General features: G+C 40.6%; 1 protein-coding gene across 9 annotated transcripts in view; it reads left to right on the top strand.

Moving 5' to 3' along the window:
* EML1 (EMAP like 1) overlaps positions 1-26,374 on the top strand; it is a 164,128-nt gene that overhangs the window by 118,730 nt on the left and 19,024 nt on the right. For all 9 annotated transcript variants that reach the window (XM_075926585.2, XM_075926584.2, XM_006123772.5 and 6 more), the window contains 7 exons: positions 2,799-2,928; positions 11,780-11,929; positions 16,264-16,333; positions 18,443-18,553; positions 19,739-19,834; positions 20,738-20,872; positions 23,867-23,966. In XM_075926585.2, the coding sequence (XP_075782700.1) occupies positions 2,799-2,928; positions 11,780-11,929; positions 16,264-16,333; positions 18,443-18,553; positions 19,739-19,834; positions 20,738-20,872; positions 23,867-23,966 (792 nt within the window). The remainder of the gene's footprint in view (positions 1-2,798; positions 2,929-11,779; positions 11,930-16,263; positions 16,334-18,442; positions 18,554-19,738; positions 19,835-20,737; positions 20,873-23,866; positions 23,967-26,374) is intronic.

Raw genomic sequence — 26,374 nt, 5'->3', positions numbered from 1 at the left:
CAGCCAATACACATTTTTATTGCAAAGTTACAATTTTTCAATTTATTTTGAGTAAGGTTCAGATATTCATGTAATACTGCAAGAATTATAACCATTTGATACACTTTAATCGTAATAGTGGGTTATTTAGATTTTGATTGACTTTTTTGAAATTCAGTGTTGAGAGAGCTATATGGCAGCACCTGGATGTCTCACTGTGTTTGAAATGCTGTTTTGCACTTCTACTGACATGCCCTATGATATAGAACCTTCCCTGTTTGCTGTTTTGCTGCAAATCTAATATATGCTTATAGAAGCATTGTTTTTCCCCCTGCTGTATCTTCCTTAGTAGATTGTAGACTTACCTGAATTATCAGTAAACATAATTAGGTGTATACCTAATCTTAAATGCTTTCTGCACAGCATAGTTATACAGAATTATAATTAATACATGAACAGTATTGATTTCTGAAACATAATTGAATTGAACATAAATATGTATATTTGATACTGGTCTGTATCTTGTATCTCTGGTATAATGAGAGATATTGTCTTGGTTTTCAGAAATTACTCAACTAATTTTTCACTAACCTGCATCCTTTAGCTTTACATTAATTAAGTTTAAACCCTTATGAAGGAATGACAGTTTTATTCCCAAGACTCTATTTTGGAAGGGGCCTCAACCCCACCACTATCTATTTTTCATGCAGTTTTACATCTGTAACCAATAGTGGGTTCAGCTGCAGGTTCAATTAGCATTAAGACATATTATTATCTAAAAGAAGAAAATGTACCTGCATTTGCTTGGGCTCACAAAAGTTGTGGATGCAGAAATACAGGCATTTTAAAAAGTTGGTCTTTGGTTCTTGTTTCTAGTCTTCTCGTGTCTCTTTGTCTTTTTATAGTGTTCTGATATTTGATGACCTTTGTTATAGCAAGTAGGGGGAAAGGATTGTGTGGTATTGCATATGTAGTTTTCATGCTTTAATAGTTTGAAAGTTCACTATGGTCCAAGTGATAAAAACAATTCTCCTAATAAATGCCTCCCTTCCATATCTTTTAATAATCATGATTAGAGATGACTTAACTACAATCTGTTAATTTTCCAAATGTACTGTCTCATAATGCCTCAATATCTTGAATGCTGGTACCATATTTTCAGCCTCATCACAGGAGTATCGCATGCCAATATGAACAGGGATATAGTTATCTGTCTTGTGCAATACAAAAATATATTTTGTTTCTTGGCAGAGAACTAGAAATGTAATTTATTTGTAAATATCTAAATATGTCTCCAGTGTTTATCAGTCATCTTGAACACCACACATCTATTAACATTTAGTTGCGTCCACTTTTAACATTCTTTTCCATTCTTTCATTAGAAGTCTCATTAAAAAAACCTATTTTTTTTTTTATATAGGACCATAATTATACATGATACTGTGTGAGAGCAGTACTATAGAGAAACAACTAGATTTCTAGAGCATATACTTTTCTGCCATACAATAACAAAATATAGTTTAAACATGACATTTTTATTGAATGAATTCTTGATATAAATGAGGCTAGGGTCAATAATGCATATATATACTCCCATTAAAACACAGCGTTTAGTTCTTAAAATTAAAATAATTCTGGCATGTATGTTAACAATGCTTGAAAATCCTTAGCAAAATTTTAACAGACCTAAATTGTATACATTTTATTTACATAATTTTGTTACTTCTGCCCTTCCATTTCCTTTTTGCACATCATTATTCTGTCCAGTAACTCTACAGATGTCACTGACTCCAAAACTGCTTGATTCACATGAGAGCAAGGCGGAATTCTTTGATCTGCCGATGGAGCAGAAGGAGCCAGCAAGTTTTGAATGTGGAAAAACTTCATCAGAAGTTCACAAGACACCCTGTTTGGCCCTGCCAATTTCTAAAAGTCCTAGTCAGACCTTCATGCCATTTCCTAGATCTCCTAGTTTTAAAAGCCCCATGAAATCCCCAAGTCAGTACTTTCAGATCTGTTATTAATTCATGCTTCTATTCTCAGAAATATTTATTATAAGACTCCCAACTATAGTATTTCTAGTGTTTTCTCCTATAAATGTTTACTTTCCATCAGCAAAGTTCAGTTTTGTAGCTTCTTTCCTGTATATCATTTTTCTTTCTATAATGTGTTGTCAGTTTGTCATTCCTGTTTCAATGTTTAGCTATGCTTCAAGCACTTAACTGTTTTTGCATGTACATCAGCATGATTCTTTTACTAAGTGTTTGTGTTCTTTATACATAATGTACTTTTCTTACTATGTATCAAGTGTAAAGTATATCTTTACACTGAGATGCAAAGAATGAGGCTGTTTAAGTATTTTTAGATGCTGATCCCCAGAAATGTAAATATCCATCAAAATAAATAAAAGAATTTTAAGTGGCATTCCTGTGTTAATTGTAATTTTTACTTTGGTGTTTTCCCTCAGTTTGTGGCATAAAAAAGCAGTATGTACATATGGCATTCATTTTTTCTTAAAGTAATGGTTTGGTCTTAATCCTTTCCTCTCTATAGTTTTTCATTGCATTGTCTGGTTAAATAGTTTGCTAATAATGTCAAAATATTTAGAGCAAAAGGGGACTTCATGCCTTGTGTTTGATAACCCTTATCTAATGTTCGTTTGTGACTTAAAACAAAAATAAAAAGCTATGAGTTCTATAAGTTTGAAATGTCATTTTATGCAAAAATATTCACTAAAATGATAGGTGAGAGCTGTTGGAGGAGAAATCTTTGCTAATGTGTTTATTTGTAACGTTAAACATTTCTGACCCTTTTTGTAGAAGAAGGATATGTAAAAATGTTTCTGCGTGGACGTCCTGTTACCATGTACATGCCCAAAGATCAAGTGGAATCTTACAATTTGGAAGCAAAAGTGGAACTACCAGCAAAGAGGCTTAAATTGGAATGGGTGTATCCTTTCTATGCTAAAGCATTACAGGGAACTACTAATTTGTTAGTAATTACCTTAAAATTTAGTTTTTAAATTATTGAGCACATTTTAGGTCTTTATGTTGAATTAATTACTTTAATGAAATATTACACCACATTCACTTTTTAAATAGGTGATAATTTCTTGAAGCTGATGCTCCAGATTTTATGCAAAATAGTCAAGCAGCTCGAGGAAGGTTTCATGTAAATCTTGCCTGAAGGTTATGTTTAAAATGTGTTAACTATCACAAATTAAAATTAGGCATATTGCAAGAGTTTAGTGAACTATGATTACTAATTAAATGTGCATAAAACAAGTTTGCTTCTTTTTCTGATACATATCAGTACTTTGCTATTACACTATATTTTTTAAAAGGAACATGTCGTTTTTAAGAAGTGATATAATTGCAGTACATAAGGAACACAAGGGATCTTATAGACTATTTTTATACATGACAAATTCTCTTCACTGTAATGAGAAATAAAGATCAATTTTTTTTTAAATGGAGCCTTAAATTATACTCAGCTATCTGCATTTAGATGCCAGTCCCCTATTATCAAGTTTTGTTGTAAGTGTCACAGTAGAGGCGAGACTTGAGCAGGCATTTCATGGAGGGTAATATGATTACTTTACACATTTTTATTGAGTGCTCCTTTTTAGCATAAGGGCAAGCATGGGAGAATGCATGAAGGTACTTGCTAGAAAATTTTGACAAATCGGCAACAAAGGCTGCATTGCTCTAGACCACAGCTTCCACTCTACCAACAGCATTTCAATCTACTATATATTTTATAAAATGTGTCTCTGTGTGCACATGTGTGTGCGAGTGTCTGACCGTCCTTCTGTGAGTCCATTTGTTCAAGAACTCCTCCTAAATGGAAAGAGGTAGGGCCACCAAATTTAGTTTGTGTCTGCTTCTTATCACAACATAAAGCAAGGCCAAGCTTTGGTTGTGTCAGGAAAATGGGATGAGTGGGGAATGTGATTTTTTTCACATCAAACAGAAAGAGAGGGGTGTGATAGCAGAAACCATTCTATGCATGAATAACCACACAGTAGCAGCAAGCACAGGGGACAGTTATACTGACGAATGACCACAGGGGGGCAGCAAGCGCCCCAGCCCTAGGGAGCAGCCATTGGCCGGCAGCACAATCACTGCCACACCAGACTGCCCTTGGAGAGCAGCTGCTGACCATGCTGTGCGGCCTCCCATGTTGTATCGATCCCAGGGAGAAGGCGGCAGTTGGGAAGCCCGGCCCCCAGCAACCTGGGCCGGACCCAGACCTAGGCAGTGCCAGGTATGTCATCTAGTATTGTTTAAAAATCGATATCTCAATTATAAGGGATAGGCCATGACTTCCGTTTAAACATTCCCATGTTTAAAGTTACAGAGATAAGTAGATGCTAATGGAATTAGGCCCTTGTTTTTATGTTATATTCATAATATACCCTATTAGAAAGCTTAAGTTTTCTACCCATGGTATTATGTCAAAGGTTAACAAACTTAAACCAGTGCTGGGTAGATGAAGATTAGAAAATAGAGGAGAAAAAATATTTTAAAAAAATACCATGCACAATTTTTGTTTCAGGCATTTCTTTCTTTGGACGTAATCAGTGTGACTGTTTGCAGGCTTAGGAGTTAAACTCGTGTAAATTTTTGCAGAATACAGGAACTAAGATGTTACTATTTTTTATTATTTTATTACTATCACACTGAGAATCCCTAGTCATAGACCAGGATCAGTACAAACAGAACAAGACAATGGTCCATCTCCGAAAGAGATTACAACCTAAGCATGATGATAATGGAGTCTCACTTCAGTGTTGAAGTACAAGGATTAAGCAAACATTATAGGTGAGGTCAGACTAATGAGAAAAATACAAACATGGTTACATGTGGGGCAGGTAAGATTTTCCATGACCATTGCAGGTAGTTGTATCTTTGCTTTGTGGTGTTCATGTTTTTCACATACGGTCTTAATGAGCCTTGCTTCAAAGCAGTTAGTGGCAATATAACAAATCTTCAGCCATCTTGCTCAGTTTCTGGGATCAACTTGATATGCTTTCAAGTTTGACTTCAGTGTGTCTGTGTATTGTTTGTAGTGGCCTACAGGAAAACAAGTGCATTGCTTTAAATGACCATAAAGTATGGGCTTTGGTATTGTCAGTTTGGCCATACAAATGAGATGTTCTGACCAATGCAGCTGAGCATATATAAGCATGCTTTGAATGCCAGACATTCAGCAATAGCTAAGGTTTTCAATAATGAGAATTTTGTCCTACCATTTCATTTTGCAAACAGATTGAAGACAGCACGTACAGAACTCATCAAGTTTCCTAATGTGGCAATCATGTGTTGTCCAAATCTCACAACCATATAGAAGCATTGTGCGCACAACTCTCCAGTAGACATTTAGCTGTTTCATAGGTGGTGTGAGAGCATTCATCCCTGGGTACAGGTTGGCACGGTACTTCAAATTTCTTTCATCTGATTTTGAAACCAACATAATTGACTGCACTTAGCATAGTGATCTCATATAAATTGAATGTGATCAATATAGTGAGCAACCAGGGCACAGTCACCAGCAAATGAAATCTCCCTAATGAATAAATTGGCCACTTCTATGTGAGCACAAAAAGCACTGCAGATAGTACAATGTCCCCAGAATGCAAAACTGAATAAATATTCTTCTGTCAATGTCATGAAAGGCATCCATTAGTGTAGTCAAAAAAGGATGGAAAAGAGACAGCCAACAGGCAACATTGTTTGGTATGTCTGATGACTGGGAAGAGATCCAGAAACAAAGTTCTCTACCATTCTGGCCATCATCACATCACAGAACAATTGAATGGCAAAAATAATTTTTGTAGGCCTTCCAGAGATAAAAATGTCCAGAATCCCTCATGATTTAGAGTCCAGAGCTGTAGCTAAATTTGTGAATGCCATATAAAGACTACAGTTTTGCTCTTGGCACTCTTCCTGAAGCTGACAGCTGTAAAGATCATGTCTGCAGTGCGCCTTCCAGACCAGAACCCGTATTAAGACTTGGAAAAGATTATTTCCACAAAATAGATGTCTTCAGTATGATCCATGCAAAAAAATTTTCCTGCAACAGAGAACAGGGAAATGTCATGGTGATTATCTATTTGCCACATCACCCTAATGTTTAGAGAGATGGACAATGTTGACATCATTAAAATCCTGTGGCACCTACTCTTGCTCCCAGATAATGTGGAAGAGCCATGTGAGGTGCCTTCCTGACTGTATCCACCCTGCTTACAGATATCTGCTAGACTGCCATCCAATCTGAATGTTTTGCTTTGTGACATCTACTTCATTGTTACTGTGTTTTCATAAGGTGAAGACTAGTCTGAGTTGTCTTAATGGATGTAGTGAAAGAGGATTTTGTTAATGGAAGTAGTAGAAGAAGACTAATTGCATCCTTAGAAATTCTGAAGGGCAATAAGAAGGGGGCTGAAATATTCTGTCCATTGTCATGTGTTTTTTTGTGTATGTCTGTTGACTCAAGTGCCTTTTAGTGTTCACACGGGGGTTATCTTGTATCAAGATCCACCATGCTGCATAATGGATCAGCTAAGTATAAGATGAAAACAGTGGATGGATACAGACAGCAGATGGGCAGAGCAAGGAAACAGTCTGATAATATTGATCAAGACTGTGGTCTCAGCATGTCAGAGGCCTCACCATTGTCAAGATTTTTGTATGCAGCTTGGCAAAAGAAAAGTTTTAAGGAAGATAGCAAGATAGCTTTGCAGATGTTGATGGATTGCTCCTTCCAAGCAAGAGGAGTAGCACACAAGGAAGTACAAAGATGCTTGTTTAAATTTAACAAGTGGATAATGGAGACTGATGCTGTAAGAACTTTCAAGGCTGGGACTATAGGGGTTCTTCTCTACTGATGCCTCTCTCCATCACCACAGTAGGCTTAGACTGGGCTCCCGTAGGAGGATTCTGTGAGGCTAGGCTCAGCAGGAGGTGCTGCACAACAGGACCTAAGAGGTAGCTCCTCACAGCCCACTGTCTGGGTGGTACCAGTACCTAACACAGGAAGCTATGACAGAGAAATGTTTGAGCAACAGCACAGTCTCCCTGCCTGTCTTTGCTTCAGACCCTACACTTAAAAGCCCAGACTTCTGACTCTGCCTGTCTCCTTATGCTTCACTCTTGCTTTGTCCTGCCTCGGACTCTGACCTTCTTGTAAATAACCCAACCTGACTCTGGATCTCACCACCCATGTCCCTGTCAGGAGAGGCATTCTGATTGGACGTGGGAATCAACATCTCACTAGGTAGGGTGGTGATAGATCTCCAAGATAAAATGACAACTAGCATATGCAGAATGCTTCTTCCAGGTGGTGGAGGCATCAACAAGGCCTGGTTTCAATACCTAGGGATTCTCTTAACAATACAAAATGGAGTCAGTTTGAACCACCATCCAGTAATCTTGAAAAATTAAAACACCACCTCTGAATGTCTCTCAGAGGCAGTATTTCCCCACTTGCATGTTCTGAATCTACGTACAACAAACAAAATTATTAAAAGAAAAAAGCACTGTTAATTTGGGAACACTGCAACAATGACTTAACACACCTGCCCCATGCTCTATTGGGCAGGGTCTGTTTTCTTAGTTTCCCATCTGGCAGCATGAGAGTCCAAGGGATCGATGTCTTTTTAACATGCCAGTCCTCTTTTTCCTCTGCTGCACTCCACACCGCTGATCGAAGATCAGAAACCTACCCAGAGTCCAGGGGATGTTTTTGGGTGGGTTCACCCAAACTAGAGCAGAGAGGGTGGTCGTGTGGTGCCTCCACCTCTGCCCATCAGTGTCTTTGAAGACTTTGCTGCTGTTTGTCTCTGTCACTCTGTGCATGTCACTGATGCCACTACTGCTGCTGCTCACCATCATTACTGCTACTTGTACCTGTGATGCTGTCTTCTGAAATTCCACCAGTTAGCCCCTTTCTCAGTGATTTCAGCCTTGTAGGTATTTTAATGAATAGTGGGGAATCTCTCTGCTGCTGCCCCTACTGGATTGTCTTTTCACCTCAACACTGTCTCTGTAGCTGGGCTAAGGTTCCACTCTCTTAGATCAGCTTATCAGTGAGCTCAGCTCTAGAAATCACTGAGAAAGAAGCAGGACTTTCAAATCGGGACTTTCAAACACTTGAGGAGGGAGGGTTAAATGGCTTCTGGGTCTCTTTAAACAGGTATACATTACCAGGTAGGAACATCCGTCCCTAACCCATTTGACTCTTGGATTTGGCATCACAACCCTACACTTAGGGTACATCTACACAGCAACGTTATTTCAAAATAACTAGCATTATTTTGAAATAACTTAGTTCGCGTCTATACAACAGGCAGTTATTTCGGAATACTGTCAATCTGGAAGACTTCTTACTCTGACCCCTGTAACCTTCATTGTCTGAAGAGTAAGAGAAGTCAGAGGAAGATGCTCTATTTCAAAATAAGTGCTGTATAGATGCTTCCAATTTCAAAATAAGCTATGGAATTGACGTAACTCAATTTGCATAGCTTATTTCGAGTTAAGCCTTGCTGTGTAGATGCATCCTTCATGACTGAGGTTAACATGAGTGACACCCCCACTAGTGAAGGTTAAATAAAGCCCTTCTGCCCTTTACTCATACAATAAGCAATATTTCATTTTCTTGCATTTAATAATACATTGAATTTCAACCCAAAACAGCACAATTGATTACTTTGTCAACTTAGGTCTGACTGCTGAAACTCTAGGCAGGATAAGTGTGCCAGTCTGCTCTTGAGGTCTCCCCCAAGTTTATCACTAGATGTTGACGAGAGCTCATTCAGACCCTGCTTACATAAGTTTGATACAATAAAGAAGTGGGAGACATGGAGAGATGTGAAGAAAGGGATGATATGGTCATGCAATGAGCTAGGAGATCCTCGCATCAGCATTTTGACTAGATATGATCAAGGCCAGCAAGAAGGATGTGGGAGTAATCTAGATATGAGATGATGACAATCTGGATGAGAATAATAGCTTTGGGGATGGTAAAAAAGAGCTATATGTAAGGGATGATCTGTACTACCATGGTAAATTGATTTAACTTATTCAACCTAAATTATGTGAATAATGTAACTAAACTCAACATTGTTAGATCCACTTTTTGTGGGGGTTACACTGCTCTGTGTTGATGGGAGAGCATTTCCTGTTGCCTTCATTTACACTTCTCGGGGAGTGGGAGTACACATCAGTGGAAGATTGTTCTCCCATCAATTTAGCATGTCTTCACCAGACCCGGTAGATTGGCACTGCTGCTTTCATTGCAGCAATCCTGATCTATTGACAAGCAAAAACATATCCTTACACAGAAAGATTTGGCAAGCGTTAGACATAGACTGGATACAAATACATAGAGAGAGAACAGAGTCAAAGATGACACCCAGTTTATGGATTTGAATGACAGGCAGAATGGTCATGAAGGTTGGAAGGTTTGGGGAAGAGCTCTGTTTTAGCCAGGTTGAATTTTAGCTGACAGCTAGACAGCTATGAGAGGTATAAGAGAGAGAAGCCTACATTTTTGTTTGGACTGAAGGAAAAAAAATAGATATGTTAGTTGTCATCAAAGAGATGGGAGTTGAATTTGTGTTTGTGGATTGCAGGTTATCCAGAGAGGGAGAACAGAAGCAAACCAGAAACAGAGTCTGGTGGAGCTCTATACAAACCTGGAGAGAGAATGAGGTGGCTGCTCTGAGGACATGCTGAAGAAGGGATTAAAGAAGAGGAAGAAAACCAGGAAAGAATGCCACAAAAGGCATTGGGAAGAGAAGCTTTCATAAAGATTATGGTCTACTGTGTCAGAGACAGGTCAAATAGGAGGAGGATGGAGTACTGGTTCTGGCCTTAGATTAGGAAAAGGTCATTTGTGCTGATTCATAGGAAAGCCTGGGGCAGAAGCCAGACTGGAGAGGTTTAGGATGGAACTGGAGAGTAAAAGAACCCCAGACAATGATTGAGAACAGCTTATTCTTGACTTATTTGAGATTGACTTCAATGGGAACAGGATCAGACTTTTATTCAGACAAATAGGACGATCAAGCTGATAAAGTGGTGTCCTGTAATCCAAGGATACTGTATTCTTAAAACCAGGAAGCTTTTAATTTACCTCTTAATTACCAATAAATTATCCTGAAGAGAGACACTTGCTATTTTCATTCATGCATTCTTTATTAATGTTCAGTAAGATTATCTCAAAAAACTTAACAGAAGGTTGATTGAAACTTTCAAACCTGGTAGTCTAAAATTAGGTTCTTGGATATATTTAGGTGCCCAAATGCAAGTGGCTGTATTTTCAGAATTGCTGAGCAACCACTAGTCCTGTTGAAGTCAGTGGTAGATGCAAGAGTTCAGCCCCTTTGAAAAATCAGGAAACTTTTATTAAAGTGCCTAATCTTAGACACCCCAGTTTGAAAATGTTGGCTTTACTTCCTGCATCAAATGAACACATGATTGAACTGCAGGGTCAAACCATCCTTGACAATAATGAATGGAGGACAAAATATGTGTTCATTTCTGTATTATTTTTATTATTAAAATCACTTCTACACCACATTAGGAGTATGTCTAGACTACGTGTCTCTGCTGACAGAGGCATGTAAAATTGACATAGTCAATGAAGCCAGGATTTAAATATCCCCGGATTCATTAAAATAAAAATGGCCACCGTGCTGTGCCGGCTCAGCTGATCATCGGCACAGAGTGCGAGTCAAGATGCGGATCAGTCGACAGATGAAGCCTTTGTCAACCGTTCCCTTATGCCTCGTGAAATGGGGTTTACAGGAGCGGTCGACAAAGGCTTCCCCTGTCGACCGATCTGCATCTTGACTCGCGTGCTGTGTCAACGATCAGCTGAGTCGGCACAACGCGGCAGCCATTTTTATTTTAATGAAGCTGGAGATATTTAAATCCCGGCTTCATTGACTATGTCGAGTAGCCTGTTTTACATGCCTCTGTCGGCAGAGGCATGTAGTCTCGACATATCCTAGATGTATAGTGCACTTTATTAGCATAATCTTTGCGTGAAAAAAGCTTGCAATCTAATAGTATAGACTAAAAGACCAGGAGAAAAATAAAGCATTTTGTTTTGTTAATATTGTATGCCAGTGGTTGTCAGACTTTTCCATAATACAACCCTTTTTTTCCATACTAGACCAAGTGGGAATGTCTTCCCATTTAGCCAGGATCTAGCTGAGACCACACTCTCCCATATTTAAATAAGACAATTTAATTTGGCCAAATTGTGAGCTCATTTAGACCTGTATTAACTCGAGTTATTTCACTAGACTTAGTGTGGTGTGAATGACATCAGAATCTTTTAAATATATCAGTTAATTGAAATGTATGATGCAACCTTTTACCATCCAGATGGATCTGAAACTGTAAATGAGAGGATAATGAATCAATCACTCTGAACAAAGGATAAGATTATCAGTCCTACTATAATGCATAGAGATGTACTGGGTGACGTACTAGAGTTCTCTTCCAGCCCAAATGATTTTTTTATCTGTATAACCAATCAATTTAAATAATAAGCGTATTTGAAACAAAGCTGGTAATGTTTTAACCTGTGGTTTGTACAAATGTCAAACCTGTAGTTTGTACAAATGTAAAAACAGCAGGTATTGCAATGAAAGTATGTTGTCTGCCATGCACGTTTTGAGGGATCTGATATAGTGTCACTGTACAGAAGGGGTATCCTATGTTATTTTCCATATGTGTCAGTCTCTTAATCCATAAGTAGTGTTATTTCATCTTAACAAGCTTGCTAGCTATGGGTATCGGGGACGTGACTGTCGCAGTAACCTATACCTACTTCCAACGGGTGAAACTGTGTATTTCATTGCATCAGTAGTTGTGTTATATAATGTTGAAGAACAACTTCAGAGACATTACACTGGTCATAATGATGATGTGAAGTGGTAAGTTTCCAAAACATTCTTATTTTTTTTTATAGAATAGGGTTCTGGAAAATGCTACCATTACCTTTTAAAAATTAATTAATATCCTTTCCTCTCTTTATCTTCATGTAGTGTGTGTTTGTTACATAAGAGACTGACTTTCCTCCTGGCTCATCTGATAACTGCATTTCCTTCCAGAAGATATATTTCTAGTCTATCTATCAGGATAATATTTATGTACTTTGTATTCTAGAACTGGAAATGCTTGCACAGAGTGGTTATAAAGTGCATTTTCAGTTCCCTATGTTTGGTTCCCATAACTTGTCTCTCTTTACATAGTAAGGTTTTGTTTACACTACCAAGTTTTGTCACCAAAATCCACCTTTTACAACAAAACAGTGGGAGTGTACATACTGCAGTTCAATTTTTGTTGGAAAAAAATGCCCAGTTTCGGAAACATAAAACTTCCATCCCTACGAGATAATTAATTTCCCCCCTCTCTTTATTGTTAATAAAGAACCAGTGTAGACTGTTTTGTTCTCAGAATCCATAATGCCTGCCCTGATTTTTCTGCTGTCCTACAGCCATGCACCCCTCCTCTTTCAAAGCTCCTGGAAGTATCTGTCAGCTGAGTGTGCTGCTTCGTTTGGGCAGCAAAAAGCAGATCATCAAAGTGTTCCTATTCTGCCCAACACTAGAAACACAATGGAAGCAGACTGCTGTTGCTTGTGGAGGGGGGCAAACTATTGTGCTGCTTTAACATTCTTCATCTTGGAGAGTTCACAGAGCTACTCATGGAAGGAGCATCAACAGCTGAGAATGCAGTTGGAGAAGTCTGAGAGAATCCCAGGATGCACAGGATCAGCTTTGTCTTCCCACAAATCTACTGTAGGATACATACCTACACTGCACTATTCACACTGACAATGATGGTGCTCCCAGTGGACATGATTTTTTAACAGAGGAAGCAAGTGTGAACTCCCTCTGGCAATTTCTGTTTTGTTGACTTTTGGGTATAGACATAAATTTTGTACACAAAATTTGGTAATGTAGACATAACCATGTGGCTAAAAGGCTGTAAGGTATGCCTTGACAGGGTCGACATGGCCTTGTCACTAAAAGTCAAGCAATGTAAACATTTTGCGACAAAAAATTGCTGACAAAGCACTGTTTACACCAGCACTTGCAGCAGCAAAACTTTTTGTCATTTGGGGTGAGGGTTAAGCATATCTGTGTCAGTCCCCGTAATACACGAGGTTCGAAGGGATGCCGGAAAGGATGAGACCACAACTGGGGGTTTCAAAAAGCACAAACTGATTTTATTTTGATGGCGCCAGACAATCATCAGAACAAAAATTAAACAGATTGCCAGACAACACAAAACAATTCCCTGAGGCTTTTCTAAATCACAATAATTTCCAATAACTGCCCAGGGGTTAGGAACAGTTGAATTAACACTGGTATTATCCATAGGGCTGATTATTTACACAACTTTATACAAGGAAACAGTAAAAAATCTAAACCACAACTATTTATAAACTTACTTAGTAACTTTTTAGCCACTGTCACTTGGCAAGCAATAAGGACAACTAAAAAATCAATTAGGATAGGGATGATGGTGGGGGGGGGGGGTGTTATACCAGTTCTGGAGACAGCAGGAACACAAGTACCGGTCACACGCTCATAAACTGTCTCCACTCGGGTTGACCAACTCGGAGTACGCTCAGTAAGACTCAAGAGCGGGGGGTGCAAGGCGTCTGGGTGATCAGGCCAGGCGTTCACTCAATGCGAATCCCCAGTGAGAGAGGGGCTGCCTGCCTGTTTTATTGCCTGTGAACTTATCACCCCATAGGTTGGTTTTTGCTGCAGTGGGTGGAGTAGCAGGCCTGAGCACCAGTCAGCCCACTGGCTGATCTGTTACTGCAATGGGTGGAGCGAGCAGGGGAAGATTATTACTTTACATGCCCTTATATGGAAAACACTCCACCTCACAGACAGAGCCCCCTATACCAGCCTCAGAGGTATTACAGGCTATGGCTCCCTGCGACGGGCAGCCATTTCTGATGTTCTGTCTTGGACAATCTGAATGACAAAAGCTTTGTCACTCGATTGCCAGTGTAAACAAAGTCTAAGAGAAAGTGGAATACCTAGATGTTTGTCTCATCCATTGGATGGTTTGGGCCTTCCCTCTGCACTCACCAGCGGCAGAGGCACCTATGGGAATTGGAGCGACCTAGATTCAGCCTGCTCCACTCCACCATTTCCTAGTTGGGTCACTCCACTTCCCTCGAAAAGGCAGCTGGAAATGGAGTGCCCTGGCCACAGCCTCAGACTATTCCACCAGGGAGCCAGCTTGGAGCAGCACAGTGGGTTGGGGCCAGGTTGCTCTGCTTCTCACCATCACGAGTGTAGAGGGGAAGGTGACCCCCTTGCTGCAGACATCAGAACCCTCATAATCCCTCTGGTTGTGTCTCTTGGGTGAAGAGGTGTAATGAGGTTAGGAGGGGTGGGAAGAGGCAGGGTGGGGCAGAGCAGGGGCAGAGTTTGGGTGAAGGAGTGGTGTAGGGTGGGGGGTGGAGTGGGGCTGGGGCCTCAGGTGGAGGGGGGTATTGTCCCAGGTGCCGCACCACTTTAGGGACAGTGCTGAGTTTGGTGCTTATGTTCAAGTTCTACAGTCTATTTACCTGTATTCTTCTTTATGTCTTTGTTGTTAAATAATTTGTTCATGATTTTTGTTTATTTGTAAAGCTCTTAGCATTTATACAGTGGAAAAGTGCTTCTTGCTTCCTTTATCTACATTTTTCTTGGTTAAGCCTTATGAAACATCTGCTTGCCTGTATCAGAGGTGAAAAATAGTACTGATAATGGAATCTGGTTGCAGCCTTAACTATATAGTGCCAACAGCATGCTCCATAAAATGAATTAATCACAGAGCCTACTTGTTTACAGTGAGATTTTAACTTAACTGTTTTGTCTCATCTGTCTTCTCCAAGCTCTCCTGTTCCTTTGAAATTTTCAAAACATTCAGGATTTTAGAGAATGGATAATATTCAGTATTGAAAGTAGAGTGAAATCCTAATTCCCTACAGAGTTCATTTGACACTCAGCCTTCATGACTAAGTGAGAAGCAGCTGCAGTGAAAGAAGCATTAACATATTTGCAGTATAGTTTGCTTTCATCTTAAACATTACACTGATTATTTTCTCTTCTCTTGGGTACAGTGGTACAGTAAAAGCCCCTTTATCCAGCACTTCATCAACCAGCAAGATCAATAAACAGACATTTCTGACATGCACAAAAAGTCAATTTTATAGTGTGATCGGTGCCGGGAAGAACGGCTCTTGCGCAAAAATACACAGCTCCTTTTTGCGCAAAAGCCTCTTGCGCAAAAATGGTTGCTAATTAATTATGTAAATGAAGTGCGGCGATATTCTACTCCACACTTCATTTTCATAAGCTTTTGTGGAAGAAGGCTCCAGTATAGACGTAGCTTGGGATATGCAAGGGGCAGCACCTGCAGAGGGAGGCAATATGCCTGTTGCAGCTCAGTTGCCTGGACACACCTCTGCCAGGAGCAGAAGGGACTTGTGGGGGCCATCAGAGTTGAGCGGCCTCCATCTGGCACCCCCAGCTCCTCCCACCCCCCAAAGCCAGACCCAAGACCCCTGCGAAACCTGGGCTCACACTTCCCCCATTCTCCAAACCCCCTGCTAGACTCAATACCCCTGCTATAACTATGGCTCACACCCTCTTCCACATGTTTCAAACCCCTTCCTCTTAGCTAACAGGCATTTTTAATTTACTGGCAACCCCCCTGTAAAAGATAAAAGAGCTTTTACTGTAATTGCTGGGTTCCTTTTATTTATCTGGACAGCTGATTCTAGAGGTCAAATGGTGTGATTTCTTAGTTCTGGAATTGTGTTTCTGAGACTTAAATTTACAGATTTAAAATTTGTATCCTAGTAGACTTCTGAAGTGGATAATAATTGTCTTTTTTCCAGACCAAGAGGAAGGATAACCAAAGCTTAAACTAGATAAAAAGAACCGATTAGTACTGTACTACTGTTCTATATGTTAAGATAACGGGAAGGGCACAAACAAATCACTAACTGGATCTAGTGTCTGCGTTGTGGTAACAGAAGAATTTGGGGAGTAAATGGTCACAAAAGTGGCTTTGTCTCTGTTTTGTGAATATATTTTTTAGATGTTACATTCCCATTATGCATTGCTTTAACTGAAGTAATAAGACTAACTCTATAGACTCTTGTTTTAGTTGGAATGGAATTTGGCATTTGAATGTTACAATGTCTCATCAATGCCTTAGATATGAAGTTTGACAACTTTTTCTTTTCCAGCCTGGCTGTCCATCCTGACCGAATCACGATAGCAACGGGTCAAGTTGCAGGTACCTCTAAGGATGGAAAAGTGAGCAAGCCTTTTGTTTAAAGTAACATACTCATCTTTCACAAGTGTGTGTTTATTCTAGACATAGTATTGTATTTTAACTAGTGGTATACTATTTTTGTGCATTCGTTAAATCACCCTTGAATTTTAAAAATTAAAAATGCAAACCATTATACTCTTAATTTGACAGAAATTAATTGAGTTGTGCCATTGTAACAATGGTAGTTTTATTTCCTGATGCGGTCTGTTTCTAACTCTCCAGCCCCATTCTTTACAGCAGTGCTCTCCAACCTTTTTACGCACAAGATCCCTTTTTGAATTTAAGTGCAATCCAGGTTCTACCTCAAACCCAGACGTCCTTGCCCTGTCTCCTTCCACACCCATTCTCCAAGCTCCCTCCCAGCTCACTCCATCCTCGCACTCTCACCATCTGCCCTCACTTTCACCAGTCTGGGTCTGGCCAATGGGTCGGAGTGCAAGGGGTCCAGGCTCTGGTCTTAATCCAAGGGGTGTGGAAGGGCTCTGGGCTGAGCAGGGAGCAGAGGATTGGGGTGCAGGAGGATCCAGGGTACAGGTTCTGGGAAGGAGTTTGGGTGCAGGGTGGGCTATGGGCTGGGGGAGACAGGTGGGCTGCAGGAGGGGCAGACGTTCCAAATGCAGGCTCCAGTTGGGCACCATTTATCTCAGGCAGCTCCCCGGTAGTGGCACAGCTGGGTTAAGGCAGGCTCACTCCCACCCTCTGCCGCTTCTGAAAGCGGACAGCACGCTCCCTTCACCCAAAGCCCTGTCTTGCTCCCTCCCCACTCTGTGGAGGTGGAGTACAGGAATGGTGGAAGGGGGACACCCTGACATCCGTGCTCCCCTTCTCTCCCTCCTCCATCCTGCACAGTAAGCAAGAGGCTACTGGGGGGCAGCTCCAAGGCAGAGGGCAGGAGCAGCATGGCAGTGGGGGAGGGCAGCACTTGATAGCTTCCTGGCCAAACCAGTCAGGATCATCTGCCAGAAGGTCCAAGATCTATCGATAGATCCCAATCTATTCGCAAGTGTATCCAACACACCAGCCACTTGCCACATGTGGCTATTTGTCTGGTTGGGTGTGGCTAGTTGGCTTGAACAATGTGACTATCTGACCTGTTGAGTGTTGCTAATTAGCTTCAGAACTGGTTGGACAACTACAGAGACCATGAGGAGGTTTGGTGGTTGCTCCAGAGGAAAGATGGTACCATGAGACCAAAAAGTTTGATAGCTCTTTGTCTTATTTTTAAAAATAAGCAACACTGTTTTAGAAGGAAGCTGAGTTTTCTTTGAGATATTTTTATTACTTTATTACTTATGATCAATAAAAGATCAAGAGTAATAATTAGGCCTGATACAGCAGTTTATTTGTAGAATAAATTCTGTGCAATTCTTCCTAGCTTCTTTTGAGGTAACATTTGTGATCAACACATACTTACAGGGACTGCCCTCTAGTGGATTAAAAAAGCATTTCAGCCTCCATCATATTTAGGAATTTGTTCTATATTACTGTAAGTGGTTTTTAATAGAGAACTTTAAACATGTGTACTTGACATGCAAATAATTTTAATTTTTCATACAATGAATTGCTTTTAGGCTAACCAAAGATAGTACTAACCTATATTATAAAAAGTGAAACTAATAATGAAGACCTTTTAAATGGCCAACTATCCGCTGTTGTTGAGAGTAATTAGCCAGTTAGGTACATACATATCTGATTTTCTTATTTTTGTTTGTTGTACATTAGATATTTGATAGCAGCTGCAAACAGAATAATGCTTTCTGCATCTAAAACTCTTGTGAACTTGGAGTAGGACATGAAATGAGCTAATTGTAAATCTGATCTTGCAAGGAGCTTAACACTTTCCACTTAGTACAAGGCACCTGGGATTTAAGGATGGTTTTCACCCTTCCGGATTAATTCGAGTGACTAGGCATATGTCTTGGTATTACTGGGTCATTTGCTAGCCCATCTGTCATCATACAGCAGGAGAACTGTTCTGGTGTTCACAATAATTATATAAAGTGTTTCTAATGTGAGTTTTCAGATTTTAAAAAATGTTGATACTCTTTCTCAACATATTTTTCAGTTATTTCTGTTTTACTTTTTTACAGCAATTACCACCCCATGTACGTGTTTGGGATTCTGTTACTTTGAACACTCTGCATATCATTGGGATGGGCTTTTTTGATCGTGCTGTTACCTGCATTGCTTTTTCTAAGTCTGTAAGTAAATGCATGCATCAAGTGTTTTGTGCCCAATGTGTAATTAAATTATTTAAAGGTCCATATGCACCACATTCTGAAAAAATTGAGGCAAACCTTCACAATTTACTTCAGTGACTTTTGTGTGGGTAAGTCTGTAGGATTTGGACATAAAGATTTTATTTGGAAGCAGAATAAAATGTTCACGTTCAGTTAGGCAGCAGTGATTAATGACTAATGCTCTGAGTTTGTCACGAAGGTCATGGTATTCATGGATTCTGTGAATTTCCTTAATATACATGACTTCTGCAGCAGCCAGTACACCTGACTTGAGGGCCACCTAAGCAGCTTAGACAGCCCCCGAACCAGATACATTGGCCACTGCTGGGGTAGACTTAGGCCCCTCCAACTCCACAGCAGCAGGAGATTATGGGGAAGGTGGGCTCAAGGCTGGGGGTTGTGATGCAGAACGGTGCTTACCTAGAGGGCTCCCTGGAAGGATGACAGGAATTCCCCTCCCTCAGTTACTAGCTGCACATGTTGCCTATTCCCACAGGCACTGCCCACTCAGCCAGGGCTGGCCTTACCATGAGGCGAACTGAGGCGGCTGCTGGTGCATGTGTATTCTCTCTGCTCTAGATGCACAGAGATGGTGGAGTGCTGTGCTGGAGGAAGGAGGGCACAAGAGACATAACAGGCAGTCAGGAGAAAAGGAGGCATGGGGGCATCATTTGAGCTCCCCGCCTCAGGTGCCAAAATGTTGTGGGCCGGCCCTACGCTCAGCACCCATTAGTCGGGACTTCCAGCCAGTGGGTGCTGCAGAACCAGGGTTTGGGGTGGAGTGGAGGCAACAGGTGGAACTGGAGCTTGGAGGTTGCCACTTCCAAGTAGGAAACTGCCCCAGCCCTGCCAACCTCCTGCCCCCCATGATCCATGCTGCCCCACCCCGAGCAGTGCCCCTTCCCAAGTACCTAAGGTGCCTCCCCAGGATGCACCCACTGCACCTAATGCACACTCCCCCCCCCCCCCCAAGGTATCCCTTCAGCATTTATAGAGCCCCCAGAGTCACCCTCCCATGCTGCCCTCACCCCCCAACTTTTAGTCGGGTATATAGTAATACCTGTGACTAAAATGTAGCCTTATTACTGGCTTTTAGGCTTGTACTTATTCATTTCTGCAAATGATTTTTTAAAATTTTTGCTTCAGAATGGAGGAAGTAACCTTTGCTCGGTGGATGATTCAAATGACCATGTGCTTTCTGTATGGGACTGGCAGAAGGAAGAGAGGCTTGCAGATGTCAAGGTGTTGCAATAAGATATTTTGTGCAATAAAATGCTTTCTTGTATATAGATCTGAATATTTCTTGTTAAATGTCTTTCTGTACCTTTTAATTCTGATTGATAATATAAATATACCTATCTGAAATATTTCTTCTCAAGGTTGAAAATAATGGGGAGAGGGACCTTTTTGGAAGGAGGAGAGGAAAGGTGTCTTGTCTTTTGTTTTGCTGTCATAAAACCAAAAATAACTAATAGTCTAGTAGCACCTTGAAGACTAACAAAACATGTAGATGGTATTATGAGCTTTCATGGGCACAACCCACTTCTTCAGATGACCGGAGTGTTGGAAGTTGGTCATCTGAAGAAGTGGGTTATGCCCACGAAAGCTCATGATACCATCTATATGTTTTGTTAGTCTGTAAGGCACTACTAGACTATTTGTTGTTTTTTAATTTTTTCCTGTCATAATCAAGTTAGAGTTATTAGGAGATTTTTAAAAAGCAACTGTAGGGATATATAAGAGGGCATATAGAAAAATGCTTTAAACAAATTTTAATTTGAAGGCTGCCTTTTAAGAATATCTGGCACAGTTTTGAAGACCTGTTTTAACCTGCAATACTAACAAAATTAGAAAAGTTTTCACTTTAGCTATTTCCTTCAAGCCATTTCATCCAAAGTTCTTATATATCAGTCTGCTGTCACTTAATGGAAAAATGTCAGCAAACAATTTTAAATCCAACTAGAGTACATAATTGTATATCATAGCCAATTCCGGGGGTGGGGGGAGGCTTTGGGCTGCGGCACAACGCGGAAGCCAATTGACTTATGAGTCAATTAGTTTGTTTAACTAGAAAGCAAAATATGTATGTGTAGTTATGTTTTTTGTGTATTTTAAATTATAATACATTGTTTCTTTCTTTTCAAGTGTTCTAATGAGGCAGTATTTGCAGCAGATTTTCATCCTACAGATACAAATATAATAGTTACTTGTGGAAAATCACACCTTTACTTTTGGACATTAGAAGGGAACTCCCTTATTAAAAAGCAAGGATTATTTGAGGTAAAGTAGTATATGCTTTTTTTTAAAACACAACAATGCAATATGCATACAGCAATAAAGTTTATTTATGTCTGAACAAGAAGTAAGACTAAGTGGACTTGTAGGCTCTAAAATTTTGTTTTGTTTTTTAGTGCAATTACTTAAAAAAATTCTACATTTCATGATAGAGATTTCACTACAGTACTCATATGAGGCACATTGAAAAAAATCTTTCTCTTGTTTCTCTTTTATACAGTGCAAATATTTGTAATGAGAAATAAAGTGGACACTATACACTTTGTATTCTGTGTTGTAACTGAAATCAATATATTTGAAAATGCAGAAGAACATCTAAAGTATTTATAATAAATTGAAATTGGTATTCTATTCACAGTGCCATAAATGGTGATTAATTGTGCTATTTTTTAATCTCATGAATAATTACAATTATTTTTTTAATCATTTGACAGCCCTACATTAAGTGATAAATCTTTATACAGACTTCTTCACTTTGTTGCTGTTAAATATATTTCAATGAAAGGTTTTAACATGATATTTACACTTCTGTACTCTAGTACACATTTCTCCTCTGATATTCTTTCAGAGACAACTTTTCATCCTCTGTATAGTAGATATAATATGTAGTGTGTGTCACCTGGATTCTCCAGAGCTTGAGAAGAATGGCAGCACCTCTGTTCTTTACTGAATGCTTCAAAGCCTTGTCAGCAAACAAATATCAAGGGATCCTTAAAGCTTGTAGCATTCCAGTTCTTGAACTGATAGCTGATTGGTTTACTCAGCTGCTGGTGAAACAGAAACCTGTAGCCTAGATCAAAATTGTTAGCCAGTCCTCACAGTAAACATTTCTTTTCATCCTGTTGGGTCCACAGCTAATCAGTCATAGGGCTGTCTTTAACTTCTATATCTATTTAACTTTCCCTCTTCACTAAACCCCCCCACAGCTCTGCTTGACTAAGCTGTATGCATGGGACCTGCAAAACTTACTCCTGGGGGAATTCTGCACATCTACAAAATTGTTCTGTCCTGCAAATTTTGTGTTTTCCTGCATAAAATACATTCTTCCCATGAAGTGCTGCATTTCTGCTTTTGCACACCAGAGGCTGCCGTGGTGTCAAGAATAGCAAATGCATGAACACAGCCTGCTGTTCTGGCACTGCAGCGTCCTCTGGTAAACAAAATGCGGAACTGCAGCATTTCAGTGATGGAATGTATTTTTGGGGGGGCAGGTGGAGAGGAAATTGTATACCCACTGCTACAGAATCCCTCTAAGGAGTGGAAGTCCATCACAGCACCCTGCCCATGGAGCGAGGTTAGGACACAGTGGGGCACACGGGGCTGCTGGGGGATCACAGACTAGGGATCAGAATGATCAGTGGGAGGAACAGACTGGGGCAGGGCTCAGGTGACAGCACTGAACCTGAGGCTTTGGGAGGGGGGCTTCAGAGACCCATGGTGATGAGGGTGTGGGGACAGGGGCAGATGTGCCTGACTGAATGAGAGAGGCTAGGAGTCAGCCAGAGTTTGCATGAAGAAGCTATCCCAACTCTAACAATTCCCCCACCCCAAAAAAACCTTTTCCTATCCACACCCAGCACTCTCCAGATTCTTTCCTAAGCTCCTTCCCTTTCCTTCAGCTCTCCCATTGTCTCTGACTTCCCCAAACCTTTCCACTACTTCTTACATGTGGAGGCAATATAGTTCAATGTGATAGTTTAAATGATTTACTCAAAGTTCTATATTAATATGCTTGGCAAGGAATCTATTTGGGAAAAAAACAGAATCTTTACTTTTGGTTTGTATTGTTACAGACATACTCGCTGACAGATATTTTGAAATAAATTACCAAAATAATTCAAGCTGGCATTATTATATTGTGTATATTATATTGTGTTATTTTGACAAATAAAATATGCACAATATTCAAATATAGTGTGCACTGTTTTACAATTTTTAATTTTTTGGTGCAGAATTGCCCTTGGAGAAAAACTACTTTTCCTCAGTGTAAAAAAATTATACAGCTACGCAAACAGCTATTGGTCATGCTTAATAACTGCCATTCCCTATTCTCTGTCTTCTAGCTGAGTTTCTGTGCACAGACCATAGCATATTGAGAAAAAAAAATCCATGTCTTCTCCCTGCTTCTCTCTCTTTCTTTTGGCTAATTTAAAATGTGCAATATAAAGCATGTGGGCTATATGTGGTCCAGTTGGCTTCTACTTTTTAAAATCTATCTCCTTAACCAAACCAAGTTGAAGAAAATTACTCAAGTAATTGTAAAGTTATAAGCATTTTAAAGATAGAACTATTAAATATGAATTTTGTTTTTATTCTTAAATGGATTTTTAAGGATAGCCTGAGTTAAGCTGAGGAAATAGTACAGATGCATTTGTTACCTCGAGAGCAAATATGCCTGGAACGCCTAAACCTCACAAAACTTCCACATTTTTCTTCAAAGAAATCTCAAGCTTTTCTGACAGTGTTTGCAGAACTTCTGCAAGCCTATTGAAGCTCCTGCTTTTTCTTTTTCAGATGGAGAAAAAAAAGACAATATTACAGTATTAGTACTATAAGTTTAAATTGAATTAAATATATACAACTAAGCAGCCGGGCCAAGCGGTGGGGGGACAAAAGAGGCATTTGCCTCAGGGCCCAGCGATTCTAATAGGCCTGGAACTCCCAGTTGCCACTGCTATTTTGGCAGCGGTAGCAGCCAGAGCCCTGGGCCCCTTTGAATTGCTGGTAGAGTGCAGTGCCAGGGGCTTGCGGAGCTCTGAGAGCTGGGAAAGGGACCGCTATCCAGGTGGAACTGGGGGTGGCTGCTCTCAGCCCTATTCCTTGTACCTGAGGTCTCGCCCCTTCTGGGGTACAGAGCTGCCCCCCCCACACACACACACACACACTTTACCTTGGGGACTGCAGTGTCTCTCTATCCCACTGTAGCTAAGGGGAATGGACTGTTTATTGCTGTAAATGTACTAATTCTCTGCCATACAGAAACAAGAGAAGCCAAAGTTTGTCCTGTGTGTGACTTTTTCTGAAAATGGTGATACAATAACAGGAGATTCAAGTGGAAACATCTTAGTCTGGGGAAAAGGTAAGACTAGACAGATTATAGCTGTGCATTTTATACTGCACTGAAATAAGACAACTGTTTATTTTCCTTAGAGTGATTCTGCATGTATTTATTCCACTCTAGGTGTATGTATGCCTAATGCATATGAGTCGGATAATTTTGACAGCAGTACCACTAGTCAGCACTGCAACTCTGCCACCCTTGGCTTAGAGCAAAGGGCACAAACGGGGCGTGACCACCACCTCCTTCTCATTTCCTTCATATACCAAGAGTTGGAGCTCTCCATCACACTTGACCTGAGTTAGCCAGCATAAAAAGAGAATTTCACATTTTGTGTATAGTATAGTTACAGTTTAGTAGGGAATTAGCTGACAGTGATTTTAAGGATTTTTTCCATGCAGAAATCCACCAGATTTGAACAGTGTGCCACATGCAGGACTGTTATTCCTGTCACTGATAAACATAAAAGCTACCTAATTTGTTGGGGAATTTGTCCTCCACATGTCTCGCCTAATCAGTTCCCTGTTCTCCATGAGAATGAAGAAACGAGGATTTCTGTCTGAAGGTTCATCTCCTCTACAATGTCATGTATCACTCCTGAAAGATTGACTCTGACCACAAGAAAAAGAGGTTCTCCACAAGGAGCAACCCTCTGGCTGCCACAGCTCCAAAGCTTAGATCTTCTTCCTATCTTGTGGCTTCATCAAAGCTTTCAAAACTTTTGAGGGTGATAGGCCACACTCCCAATCTAACAAGGCACTCAAGTCCTGTAGTGCCAAGGTGTGGGCACAAGCACCCTGATTCACCAATGCCATCTGAAATGGCATTGTTGACGCCAGCAGGGCCATTGGAATTAGTGCCATCTCTGTTAGAGAGATCTTCATCCTTGACACTCAGATCTGGTACCAGTTCCTGCGTCTGCACACTGTGCTATATTCACCTCTGCTACTTCTGCTTGGTCTACTCATCCCTCAATCCTATCAGCTCTTCCTGCACAACCTGCCACTACAGCTTCTGCAGCTTCAGCACGGAACACATCAGCACTGTCAATTTCAACTCATCTTTCAACAGTCTGTTCACCTTGCCTACCTCATCTGGCATTGTTGGATTCTTTTTCAGTGTCAGGACATAGGACTGACATAGGAGCCTCCATTCATTGAGGAGAGATGTTTTCTCCTTCTTGGACTTTGACCAACATAGACCTTTATCTCTAAGGTCTTTCAGATATTTATGCAGGTCTTACTCTAGGGACACATATCCCAGCGATCAATATCACTGTATTTATAAAGATGCCCCAGAATGCTGCCTTCCACCATGACCACTACAAAAACTTGAGCCTTGTTGACTGCTCTGAGGCACTCCAGCATCTACACAATCCAGGAGGAGTCACATTCTCCAGCTTCTGTAGCCACTTGTGGAGTTCCATAAAACCACAAAGTCACCTCTTGACAGAGTCCAAACAAACTCAGTTTATTGGCAGTTAAAATAAACATGCTTAAAAATCAAACAAACAATATCATTCTCAACTTACATTGGCCCTCACTTTTTTAAGAAGTAAGGACTGCTTTTAAAAATGTTACCCGTGCTTGATTGGAAATTGCAAATTTTAATTAATTGAATTGTTAATATTATCTCCTGGTTGTGCACAATCCTTGTGATGTTCAATTTCAAGTAAAACCTGTACGTCACGGGTGGGAAACCTCCGGCCTGCCAAACAATTTCATTCGGTTCCCCAGGGGGAGGGGACAGGTGTCGTGCAGTGGCTGTGAAACACCTCAGGGGGATTCCAGGTGTAGCTTAAAAAACTTCCCCCAGCCTCCCCTGCAGCACAGCCCAATACTTCTGGTTCCTCTCCTGCACATGGGAGAGGCATGCGCAGGAGATCTGGCAGGAGGGAGAAGCTTCACGTGGTGGAACCTTGCGGCATTTTGGGAAGCAGAAGCAAAAAAAAGGCTGCAGCTGCTTTCTGGCTGCCAGCAAAACTCCTTTTGCTGGTAAGGAGGCGTGCGGAAACAGAGGAAAGGGAGGGAGGGGGGGAATTTGTTCACAGAGTATGAGGGAAGGGAAGCCCCCGAACCTCTTCCCTGCATAGGCTCACTGCAGCAGGGAACATTGTCTGACAGACTGGAGCCATACACAGTCAGCAATGCCTCCTTAACAGTTAAGGAGGCATGTGGGACCTGAGGGAGGGGGAATTGCTTGCAGCAGTGGGAGGGCAGGGAAGATCCCCTCCAGCCCCTCCCTTGCAAAGTACAAATTCAGCCATCACATTAAAATTGTAAATAAAAAAATTAAAAAGAACATCATACCACAACAATTTTGGTGGGTTTTTTTTCTCACTGTTGTATGGCTCCCGAGTCATATCTCTGTGGGTTAGCATCTCCGACCCAAAAAAGGTTTCCCACCTCTTCTGTAAGTCAGTACAGTTG

This window comes from Pelodiscus sinensis, chromosome 5, assembly GCF_052426305.1.
Source record: "Pelodiscus sinensis isolate ZL-2025 chromosome 5, ASM5242630v1, whole genome shotgun sequence".
NCBI classification, from domain to species: Eukaryota; Metazoa; Chordata; order Testudines; family Trionychidae; genus Pelodiscus; species Pelodiscus sinensis.
The sequence above is the reverse complement of the archived record's forward strand: the minus strand, read 5'-3'. Positions and strand labels throughout refer to the sequence as shown.